Genomic DNA, 12,154 nt, shown 5'->3' on the forward strand with positions numbered 1-12,154 from the left:
CTAATATCACATAAATGCAAAACTGTATCATCAATCATACCTGTGGATCCATATTCCAACTGGGTTATGAAGCAAACAGACTCCATAGCCACGAGCGAAACACTGAACACTCATGAGAAAGAGGTCACTTTTCACTAATCAGAGCTGTCACATGCTGTCCATTTCTTCTCTGTTGTTCATTGTGGCTCTCACAATAGTCCAAGTTTCTATCATATGATTCGTAGACTAATGTCTTGCCTGTTTATCTACTGCGTGACCATGAGCATTGAGTTTTCTGTATGCAGTTGGACATCATCTCTCTTCACTGACAGTTTCAACCATCTTCTGTGCAGAGGAGCATAAAGGAAACTCCACCCTGTGAACTTTTGTCCTTATGTTTATATCTGTATATGTTTATCTTAAAATATATCTGGGGATTCTAAGGGTGACATGCTTAGGGATTCTGGTGCACTTTTGTTGTTGAGAAGTTAGCTGTTGTTCTGGTGGGACAGGATGGAAAATGTTGGCAAAAATGATGTTTAACTGGAGAAGTTTTCTCGCCATTTTCCAGTGATATTCAGTCATATTAATAGGAAGTCCAATGGAGTCATAGAGGAGCTAAAAAAAATACTGAACTCAATGTTCCAGAAAGCAATGCAATCCAAAATGAATCTTGGACACCACTGAAGAACGCAAGCTAATTATAGGTTATTAAGGGTGGATTTTCTAAGAACATACAAAAGGGGTTTAAAAGGAAGTGCAACCACCAACACTGAAAAAGAAACTTCTCTTGCAGCCATTTTTCTATCAATTTCGGAGAAAACGTTTAGTTTCGCATTCATGCTTGTGAAACAATCACGAATATTAGACATTTATGTATAATTTTAATAAAGAGACCGCAATAGGTTGTGAATTAGAAAACAAAATCAGGTCACTCAGGAAGTCAAAATGATGACCCACTTACACACAGTGTGACAAAAGTTAGGAAACAGCTAGTTTTTAAATGTTTTTGAAAGACACATGCATGTTCCTTGCGTTTATATGCGACAAACTAAGTAAACTAACAGCATGAATATTTACTTTGACCATACAAATATATAAATGTACATATATTCAACTTTCTTTTCAATGAACAATCCTCCTTTAGCATGAGTCACTTCTTTACAGTTATTTTCTCCAAACATTCAGCTGAAATACTTCTCTTGTAAAACTTGCTGGAGGTGTTCAATCCTAGTTGGATATTTCTTTCTGACCTTGAAATCCAATTCCTCTTATAGCAGTTTAATAGGATTTAGGTCCAGTAACTGAGCAGGCCATTCCATAATAGATCACGCTCTAACCTTCCCTGCTCCAACACAACCCTAAACCATTAGGCTTCCAGCTCCATGTTTGACTATAGGTGTGAGGCAGTCTGTTAACATCTTCTTCCCAGTTCTCCATCTTACACAAGTTAAATGTCAAATTTGGATTCATATGTTCATAGAACTTAATTCCATTAATTAACTGTACAATCCTTGTGTGTTTTTGTATTTTCCACAGTTTGTTGCATAGAAACAACAGCAACATCCATGTGTCTCAAAAACAATAAAATACTAGATGTTTCTATCTTTTGACAGGTACGGTGAGCTTTATTTTTATTTTTTGAAAGAACCAGAAACCAGCAAATTATAGTAACTATATTTAAACAATGTTTAAATTATTAATTATAGAAAACCTAAAGGAAATGGAACACCAATTACTATACAGGCAACACATCTATTTCCCATATGTCCATTTAACCTGAAATATATAAAAAAAAAAACATGCTTAATGCAGGTCAAACTTTCTCATCGAAACTGGTGCATTCTGATTGGAAATGTGCTTATTGGCTTATAAAAAATAAAGAATGGAAATGTCTTAATTCTTATGTATGTTTTCCTAAAGCAGAAACAGGTGAAATATCTAATTGAGTCTCTTCTGTAACCACATCCTCAGAGTTTCTAAATTCCTCTCCAACCACAAAATGTTTTTCTCCACGTTCTCCACAGCCACTTGAGTGACGCGGAGCTGAGACGACTGTTCTCGAATGGAATCGAAAAAATCCTTGATCTGGAAAAAATCAAAGTTGTATCAATGCCAATGTGCAAAAGGTTCCACAGAACAGTGATAAAGATGCTGAGACATTTTCAAATAAACAAGATACTCACATCAGCAAGCTCGTCTTTAGATGAAAACTGCCCAGTTGTACCTATGATGATATTTCTGATGGAGAATGATCCAAGCTGAAATCTGAAAAACAAAGAACGGAAATAGACGTTGCTTCGCTGTTCTTTATTCAGAAAAAAAATGTGTAGAACAGTTTCCAATTTTCAGTGATGATGCGGTGGGAAGGAAGTGGAATGTGTGTAGGTGTTTCGTGATGCCAATGTTTATCTTCAGAACTTCAAAACAGACAAATAAAGAAAAGCTGGAGTGTAAATGACTTCTGGCAGGTCCTGTTTTACTGTTATACCTATACACAGTGCCTGTCTTAGGTTTAGAAACAGCTAGTCTTTTATCATTTTTAAGAGACACTTGTATATTGCTTTTATTTCTAAGAAACAAACTAGGTAATTAAACTGTACTCATTTTCGTCAATCGGTCAACTTAGGTAACAACAATTGCATGTAGCAATGCCATGTGTACTTTACAATTTTCTGTCTATATTTAGAGATCTTGCGTGTTATATACACGTAGGTTAAATAGTGAGAGGAATACTAAACCTACTGCTCCATACTTCAACGCCATGCAAATCGGTACTGAGGCTAATTGGAACCCACTTCCAGACAATGACTCAGAAGGGTTGTTTAGAGAGCACACAGTCCGCTGGAGTGTAATCTAGCATGGAGTTGACTGTCTGGTCCCTGGACCTAAATCCCATTACACTGCTCAGGGATGAACTGGATCACAAGGTCAGAAAGAAATATCTAACTGACAAAGAAAAGCTTTAGCAAGTTTCACAAGAGGCATGGCATAGTATTTCAGCTGAATGTGTGGAAAAACTGCCCGTCTGTCTGGAGTGTGTAAAGATTTTATTTCTGCTAAGGGAGAATTTTAAGTTATTTGTTTATTATGTTTTTTGTGTTAATATCTGTACATTTATGTTTGTTAAGTCAAAGAAAATGTAACTGTTGCCTACTGTTGCATAAAAAAAAAAATAAAAAAAATTATACACACACACACACACACACACACACACACACACACACTCCGCTACTTACTGATAAGATGCCATTTAAATATTTAAATAATAATTACCTTTTTACCAGTTTATACCAGTTGCTCTTCACAAACTCCCAGGCTAGGAAATGACCTGCTGGATTTCTGGCTACAGTGTATATCAGTGTAGATAAATCCTGGGCTTTCACCACTGAGCCTTCCATTCCAAGCTCTAGCAGCCTGAATTAAGCAAAATTATGTATTATTACATAAAGCATAATGTTCGGCAGTCTAGCTGCATTATTTCAAACCATTTTAAAGTTCAAATCCTGTTAAATTAAATACAATAAATTGCAATCATGTATATAATAATATACCTTAGCAGCTTAGCTGGATCCTTGTTGCTGCTCAGTGCTGAGAGGATTTTGCTTTTCTCTGCCGCACTTATAGAAAGCGCATACTTTTCCAGCAGGTACTGCCAACCGATATCATTCTGGGCTCCGACTGTGTAGATCGTCTCAGCCACATCGGTGGGTAAGCTACAGATAAAAAATCACACAGTGTAAACTATTCACAATCAGCTCAGAAGCGAACAGTGCTGTTAGTACTGTTAGTCATGTTTGTCATCTGGCAGAAAAGCATGTTAACAGTATATCAAATGACCTGTTGGTTCCATTAGAGCTCATCCAGCTTTGAAAGAAATGTTTGGCCTTTTCCACACAAGGAGAATAACCAAGATCACACGCTAGGGATAGAAGTTCTGAGCGTAGCTTCCTATCAGAGACTGTGCCCTCCGTGCTCCAGGTCTGCTTGTCGATCACGTTTCTAAAATACTGCAGGATGTAGGTCTGTGGGAAAATAAAGCAATCATGCACAAAGGGTCAGTGTCTACCCACATAAATATTGTTTCAATCTAATCTGTAAAACGTAGAAGCATTACATCTCACATGAAAACTATTGAATAGCTAGAAATCCTCTTAAAAATCCTCTTTAAATGAGATGCAAAGCACAGAGTAGCAAATTAGATTGACACAATAATGTCCTGGAAATGTCCTGGAAATCTCTTCTTGATGGCCGTCTGGCACATTACATTAATTTAGTTAAATCAAGGCAGAACCACTGATAACAAACTGATAATGTGGTCTAGTAATACAGATGCAGCAGGGTGTTGCCAAACTATTAGATTAACAATCATTAATCTGACAGTTGATGGTAAAATACCTTGAGGTTTTGAGTGACATCAGCTACATTTCTCTTCTCTATCATCTTGTAAAACGATTCTAAATAGCCGATGCCTTGGAGAAGGGGAACGTTGTGTGTCTCAGACTTTAAGTAGGTAAGCAGATCGAAAGCCTGGTCCAGTGTCAAGCGCCCTGCACTGGAGAGATAATAATAATAATAATAATACATGTAAATAGTAAACAAATCAAACAAATAGTTGTGTTTTATGATGCAGAAAGAGCCATTTAAACTTTTTTGGTAGTTCAAGTAAAAAAATATAATCAGCAAATAGTTAATAGCGATAAAAGGGAGTGGATTCTAAAAATCAGCAATGTGATAATGAAGTATTTGTATTTATATGAAATGAGAAATTAGTGAGAAATCAAACAATTAATCAGAATTACTTCAATAATCCCAGATAAGATCAAATAATTCTTAATATATAATATATTATTTACTATATATAGTATATAAAACATATTAATCTTGTCAGCATGCATATTGTTAATTTCAATAACGTTAATTTCTATAAAGTTTAAAGTCCTACACAACTAATATTTTACAGAAGTGACTGTAAAAGTGAGCTGATCCAGTTTTAGACTTGTTCCTTTTTACTCAAGTGTGACACCTTGTGTTCAAACCAGGAAATTCCATTTCTTACGTGACGAGCTGAAAGGCATTGTGAATGAGGTTGGCTCTGTCCTTAAAGCTCATGGCACTGTGGTTCACTTGCATCAGTTGAATTAGTGCACTCCAGCCCTCCATGTCATAGTGGATAATGTAGTAACCGTTCATGTCTGTGTTAAACTTCACCCAGTCCACTTCCTGATCCAGCATCAACATATCTGGAAAGTAAACAAACGATTTCATAAAACAGCCTCATTGCTTGATTCGGAGTTAAATGAATGATCTTGGATGTAGTTCTGACCTGATTTTGTCTGTAATATATGTTTAATTTCTTCGCTGGAGTGGCTTGTTTTGTAGGTCAAAGGAATGTGCCAAAGATAGCTGTTGATAAGGAGGAATACCAATTTATTACAATTGAACATAAGCACTTTAAGCAAACATGAAGTCTTTTTTAGAATTACCCAGTTTGCATTGAGTGCCACAGTGGGTCACTGGGCTGAACTGTCTTTAGGAACCTCTCCTGTTCGATGTAAAGCTTGGTTCCCTGTCGCTTCACAGTCACCAAAGGGATTCCCTTCTGTAGAGTCCATGTGTACATCATCTTCTTCAGGTCTATGTGCTCTCCTGCAAACAGATACTACAAAACAAGCAGTGGGTTACAAACACTTACATTTTCAATACGAAGCTGAAAAACAGAAATGTGAAAGAATCATACAGCATTTTTGGTAGCCTGTTTGTCACTATAGCAGTATTCTCCCAATGTAAAATCTTCTTCAGAGCACGTCTGTGGAGCAGAGAATCGTGAATACTTAATATTAAAATCATTCATGCAAAATTTCATAAATTCTTAAAATATTTCGAAAAAGCTTTTACATTGACCAGGCTGTCCCACAGGTCCTCGTTTTTGGCGTTCCTGTATTTGAACTTTCTCAGGTACCTGACTATGCCACTCTGGAACACATCATCTGTCAGGAAATGCCTCAGCATGTGTAGAATGCATGCCCCCTAAACATTTAGCACAAACAATACAAATGGGTTAAAAGGAAAATATCGACTGACCTGTTTCCACCTCGTCGCTTTACATCTTGTAACTGGATTGTATAATGATAGGCTTATACATACATACACACATTTAGAATACAGTCAAATGCTATCTGGATATCAAGATCAAATTATATATCAGTTCGTGACACCTGTTTCTGTTTGGTTTAAACAAAGGATTATTAAAACACCATAAAATGTGACTGTAAGCTTCATTAAGCCGTATGTCATAATCAGATTAAACTCCGTTTTAAATGTTGGTTGGGGAATTCACACTTTGGGAAAAGAATTCAGGGAGAGTCACCTTGTCATAGGACACTGTATCAAACATTTCTTTTATCTGAGTGGGATTCTCCGCAGAGGACGAGATTGCTCTGGAGGAGTCGAGTGAATCTCGACCAACCGCTAAAAAGCAGGTGTCCAACAAATAATCCTCCTGAAATTCAAATCACAAAGAACCAGTGTTGGTGAAACATGTTCATTTGTGGCATGAGATTATGACAAAAAAGATCTGAGGAATAAAAACATACCGCTTTCAGTTGCGGATACGTCGCTTCAACGGAAACAAACTCCATATACTGTGCAAAGCCTTCATTAAGCCATATGTCATTCCACCACTCCATAGTTACCAGGTTTCCAAACCACTAGAGAACAATGTAAGAGATTTCATTTAATCATGATTATTCAATCTACTACATCGCCGATAGTATTGTTAGTAGACTTTTACTAAAGAAGTAGGTATTTACTAAAGAAGAAGGTGTAAAATCTATTTTATAACAAAAATTTGTCATTCACAGTCGTTCAGTTCAGTTATTTCCAGTATCACTAAGATGTCTTTGGCAGAGTTGCAAGATCAGTCTGAATAGTCTGGTATGGAGAAGATTCTGGACCAGAATAGAAATTTTGAAAAATAAATTACAATACAGAGATGGTAATGTGGCCAATTGCTATCAAAGATTTTTTCATCGCATTGCCATTATAAAATAAAAATAAACAGCAGTGCATTTCAATTTTATTCTTATGTTGTAATTGTTCCACATCGAAATGTTTTCAGTCTAATCACATCCTCATAACATAACACAAAATAACAACACAGTCTGTGTTTCACGTTTCTCCTTGATGTGATTGCTTTTCTGGTATGAAATCTTCTTCACAGTTTACAGCCAAACCATTTCTTTTAAAAGCTACCTGGAAAAACATTTAAAGTATTATACTGTATATTATTAATACTCATAAAGCTCTAATACCCAAAATTCTTAACAGAACATACACTAAAAGAGCTTAAAGCTGATCCAAAATCAAAGAAATCCACAAGTATTCTCTGGTATATATTTATACACATTTTCTTCTGCAGGATATTACACAACCTGGCAACATTGTTCCTGGTCTAATTTTCCACTAGACCTGTTTTTATCAAGTGCGCCACATGTGCTGTGCTAACCTGATGGGCCAACTCATGTCCTATCACCAAAGTAACCCAGAGTTTGTCTGATGTAGAGGAGAGCTCTGGGTCATACAGGAGAGCTGTTTCTCTGTAGGTGGTCAGACCCCAGTTTTCCATCGCTCCAGACTGGAAATCTGGAATCGCTATCAAATCTGAAAAAGCGTTAAAGTAATGAATTAAAATAAACCCAGCATTTTAATTGGAATACATCGGAACACACATGAGTCTATAATATTTACCTAGCTTGGGGAGTGGATAGTAGATATTAAAGTACGTCTCATAAAACTCCAAAAGCTTAATAGCAGCTTCAAGGGCATAGTGGGTTTGGTGCCACTTGTTTGGTGCTGCGTAAACAGAAACCTAACAAAGAACAACATACAACATGAATGCACGCATTTAACATGACCACTGTACCTGATAAAAGCACAAAAAAATGACAATCTATCTATCATACATCAATCCCTGTCGCAGTTCGCCCGCTGACGGACTTGAAGTCACAGACGATGAAGGCCACCAGATAAGTGCTCATCCGTACACTCGTTTCAAACCGATCCTCTAACAGACCCCCATCTAATTTCATTGTCTGCTCCTGTGTGAAAGAAAAGACCTTTTCTATTATTTTTGTAGGTAAGCATATAATGCAAATTTGATTTAATTTAGCAGTTTGATGACCCTGATGGTCTGAGAAAAGTTTAGCTGTGTTAGCCAATCAGGACTTACGCTACAAGTGCAGTTTCCACTAAGCTATCTATATATGTACAAGCCTTAGTTAATGTTTTATGCAGTGCTTCAAATGAATAAAAGCACGAAAATTAGCATGCTCGACTCCATCGAATTCTGGTGTTCAATGAGGTCTAATGCGCTGATCCAAAATCTACCACAGAGATATTGAGATATTGTGATCGTTAAAACCATATCATGTGATTCGCACCATTATTATCAAGTCTTACTATGGGCATGTTGGATAGTGCAATGTGAGAGGCTCCCCTTCTGATACGGACAGAGTAGTTGGCTTTGAATACAGGCTCATCAAAACATGGAAAAGCCATCCGTGCAGAGGTCGGCTCAAAGTGAGTGGACGCCAACACCCTACATATATTCAAGCATAAAGGACAGCAACCATGAATGGATCATTAATCTTCAACCAGATGTTCAACAATGAATTTTTCACACAAGCTGAGATAAGATTATCGCACAAACCTCGTTTCTCCGTCTTTACTTTTGTAGGTACTTCTGTAAAAGCCTGAAAAACCATCGACCAATACTGCACCGAATTCCAGATAAAGAAAGTACTTTTCTCCTGAAGACAGGATCTTTGGAGAGAAGATGGCGATCTGCTCGTGGGAAGGATACTCCAGAACAGGAAGCACTTTATCAGACACGTGAGCCTCACTCTCATCTAGGACAGTAGCTGTAACGATGTCGAGGTTCTTGCTGTGCAGGACCACCCAGTTTGTGTTGTTCTTCACGTCAATTTCTATCTTGACTGAACCGTTGAAACTCTCAGTGGTGAGGTTGGGATGGATGAGCAGATGATAATGTATGGGAATGATGTAATTCGGGAGGCGCAACTTGCTCCAGGGAAAAGGGAGGCCATTGGTCGCTACGTGGATGTTTTCAGCTGCAGTGTTGACGTTTTCAGAGGACAGGCATGTGCCAAGGAAAGCCATTAAGATAAAGACCGGAAGTAACAAATCCATATTGGAGGTTTGAATGAAATGTATATACTGGAGGAAAGTAGTTTTAGTACTTGATTGCTCCGCTCACATTCTTAGCTTGATGCCTCAGTAAGAATAGCATTCACTTTTACCTGATGGAAGAAAAAACAGGACAACATGACAGTCGAATTTCAATCATTAAACAGAAATTTTCTAACAAGGTTCTGCTTTGAACACAATGTCCCTATTTTTTCAAGAAGCTATCTCACAGAATTTGTTTTAATAACTGGAGGCTTAGCAAGCAACCTTTAAAAGCTGACTATCTGAAATCATTATCATTCCATTTTAAAAGCTCAAAAGCTTTAAATCCTTTAGTACACTAATAAAAGTAGCTTTTCTTACAATGCAAATTCGATTTTGTGTCACCTAGTTTGAATTTATGGTATTGTATGTAGTCCTGGATGAAAGTGGTTTTGGTTCACTGTGTACAGTACTAACTGTATATGGATGAAATAACAATAAAAGCCACATGACTCTTAAAATTGCAAGAAATCTCTTAACTTTTCCAGATAAAAAAAAATAGAATTGCTACAGCCACAGCAATAATTAATTACATCTGCAATAACTTTCATAACCATAACTGTAGTCTGATTTTTTTCTGCCATCTGTTTTTCACTGCTGCTACACATTCATTCCTCTTAATATGTACATTTTCGTATACGTAATATGTATATTTATTTATACTTTTTATGTATTTCCGTATTCATATTTTTATTTATACTACTTTTTTCTGTAATCTTTACTTGAACTTTTCTTTTACTATGAGCAACTGCAACCAAACAATTTTCCTGTGGGATCGATAAAGTATTTTGATGATTCTGAAGTATTTAGTTTTTGCTATACACTAAAGACATTCAGGTTTTAGACCAACAGATAAATATTCAATAAGAGCTTAAAACCTGGCACATTCGGTGGCAGACCACCCTACTAGCACATAATTATTCAACTAAATAGCACAACATAAATACAATACAATAAATCAACAGTTATATTCCTCTTTAGTGATGCATTTCGAGGCTTGTAAAACAGCTTCTTTCATGTTGTCTGTTTTGGGGGATTTTCCACATTTGGCCTCCTCTTCAGGAAGTGAAAAGCATGCTCGGTAGGATTAAGGTTTATGAGAGTTAAGCGGAAATTATTTCTTAATGTTTCGTTACTTAAATTTACCGTTTTTATTATCTGGGTGTTTGGAGACTGTTTTGAATCTTAGGATACAACAAGTATCCTGTATATGTATATACATATGTATGAACAAATCGTTGCTTATACTTTAGTTTGGCAAAACACTGCAGGAACACTGGCTAACCTTAGAACATGGCAAATGTGTTACCTAAACATCCTAATATAATTCTTGTGTAGGTAGTTTGCCCTTGTTCTTTTTCTATCTGTAGTGCTTTCTGGACTTGATGTTGAAAATGTTGATTACGGGGGTTTACCTGACAGGCAGTGAAAGTGTATTATACAGTGGACACTCTGTTGTTTACATGCATTTAACCGAAATATGTGTTTTGACGATAGTTACACAAGATTGCAGCACAAACAATTACAAAATAGTTACATTTTACAGAGTTAACTCGTACATGCTGGTTACAAAAGCAACTTTTTTAAAGTAAAGGCTTAGGTATATAGTATGGACCAGTATGGTGCAGGCCAGCTGCTACATTCTGAACCCTCTGACAGGGATGGCATGCTGGAAAGAATGTCCTGAACAAGAAGGACACATATTTTGTGTGCACAACAGCAGGCCATATAAACTGCAGTGGGCTTTAGTAGGATATAGTGGCACTGTAATGGGATACTGTGACTCACATGAGACACAGAGAGATGCAATAAAGGACACTTTACTGGAATAACAGGAAGCAGGCTGCAATGCTCATTAACATTATAGAAATGATGTAGAAAACACACATGCACATATACCGCACAGAGACATGGTTAAGGCAATGCACAGACAAGGCGATGCGTTTACCTGAGTTTCAGCCGCGTGATCGTGGCGCGCGCCTCCGAGCTTTCATTTTCCCTTTCGTGCTGCAGCGGATCACCCACAATCCCCTGCGCGAGCAACTGCTACTGGATTAGTTCAGATCATCTCTCCTAGACTGTCCACTCCACCAACAATCCTGTGTGTGTGTGTGTGTGTGTGTGTGTGTGTTTTTCAGGCTTCTATCGCCATTATTATCATGAGGGGCGTGGTCACTCTTTTATAAGCGTCTATCAGTTCTCTCTAGGGATGTGCGATACGATGCAAGTTTCTTTTCGATTCGATACCCATAACGATTAAAAGCAGTACCGTCTTCGATATCGATACCAATAAGTGTTTTTATATGAAAAGTTTATTTCATCAGCTTTTTTTGTTGTCTATATAGATTTTGACTGTTCATTTTAAATGCCCTGCAATGGCCTGGCTTTCTTTGTTACAATTACAAAAAAAGATGAACATTATAAAGAATCTTTAAATAAAAGGTAATACATTAGTCTTGGCTTGTGGGCATATGCCATATTGATTATTGGATGTTTATTGGTTTTCTGATGTCTATTTGACAGTGGATTGCATAGTGAATGTAAATGCTGTACAATATCACCCTTTTTGTTGGACAACAGGAGTTTGAACATTCTGGATTGTGTGGACAATAAAGTCCTAAACAGGTTTGAAGGGATGGCCTGCAAGTGCTAGTTAATCAAACCCTGGCTTATATAATATAATCGGAAAAGAAGATGCTCAGAGCAGTGTCTTTTCAGTCACTTGTTTAATAATAATAATAATAATAATAATAATAATAATAATAACAATAATAACAATAATACATTTTATTTAAAGGCCCCTTTCTAAACACTCAAGGACACTATTGATTAGTAATCATAAAATCAAGACAAACAACAAACAGCTGTTTAACTGTTAAAATTGATCAGAAAAAAACTAATCTGAACTGATGAGTTTTAAGACATG

The 12,154-nt window shown here is 36.8% G+C and overlaps 1 protein-coding gene across 1 annotated transcript; it reads right to left on the bottom strand.

Annotated features, from left to right (window-relative positions):
- Positions 1–843: 843 nt before the first annotated feature.
- Positions 844–11,351, bottom strand: erap2 (endoplasmic reticulum aminopeptidase 2). Its single transcript, XM_046842138.1, has 19 exons — positions 11,177–11,351; positions 8,690–9,299; positions 8,440–8,578; positions 7,944–8,078; positions 7,729–7,849; positions 7,487–7,641; positions 6,576–6,689; positions 6,350–6,481; positions 5,878–6,009; positions 5,720–5,788; positions 5,466–5,641; positions 5,306–5,385; positions 5,039–5,222; positions 4,378–4,534; positions 3,820–4,004; positions 3,534–3,695; positions 3,256–3,396; positions 2,166–2,247; positions 844–2,067 (listed from the first exon to the last, which is right to left on the bottom strand). Exons 2-19 carry the CDS (start codon positions 9,187–9,189, stop codon positions 1,921–1,923), a joined length of 2,811 nt encoding a protein of 936 aa, XP_046698094.1. The 5' UTR covers positions 9,190–9,299; positions 11,177–11,351; the 3' UTR covers positions 844–1,920.
- Positions 11,352–12,154: the final 803 nt, after the last annotated feature.

Source organism: Silurus meridionalis, chromosome 27 (assembly GCF_014805685.1).
Source record: "Silurus meridionalis isolate SWU-2019-XX chromosome 27, ASM1480568v1, whole genome shotgun sequence".
Taxonomy (NCBI): domain Eukaryota; kingdom Metazoa; phylum Chordata; class Actinopteri; order Siluriformes; family Siluridae; genus Silurus; species Silurus meridionalis.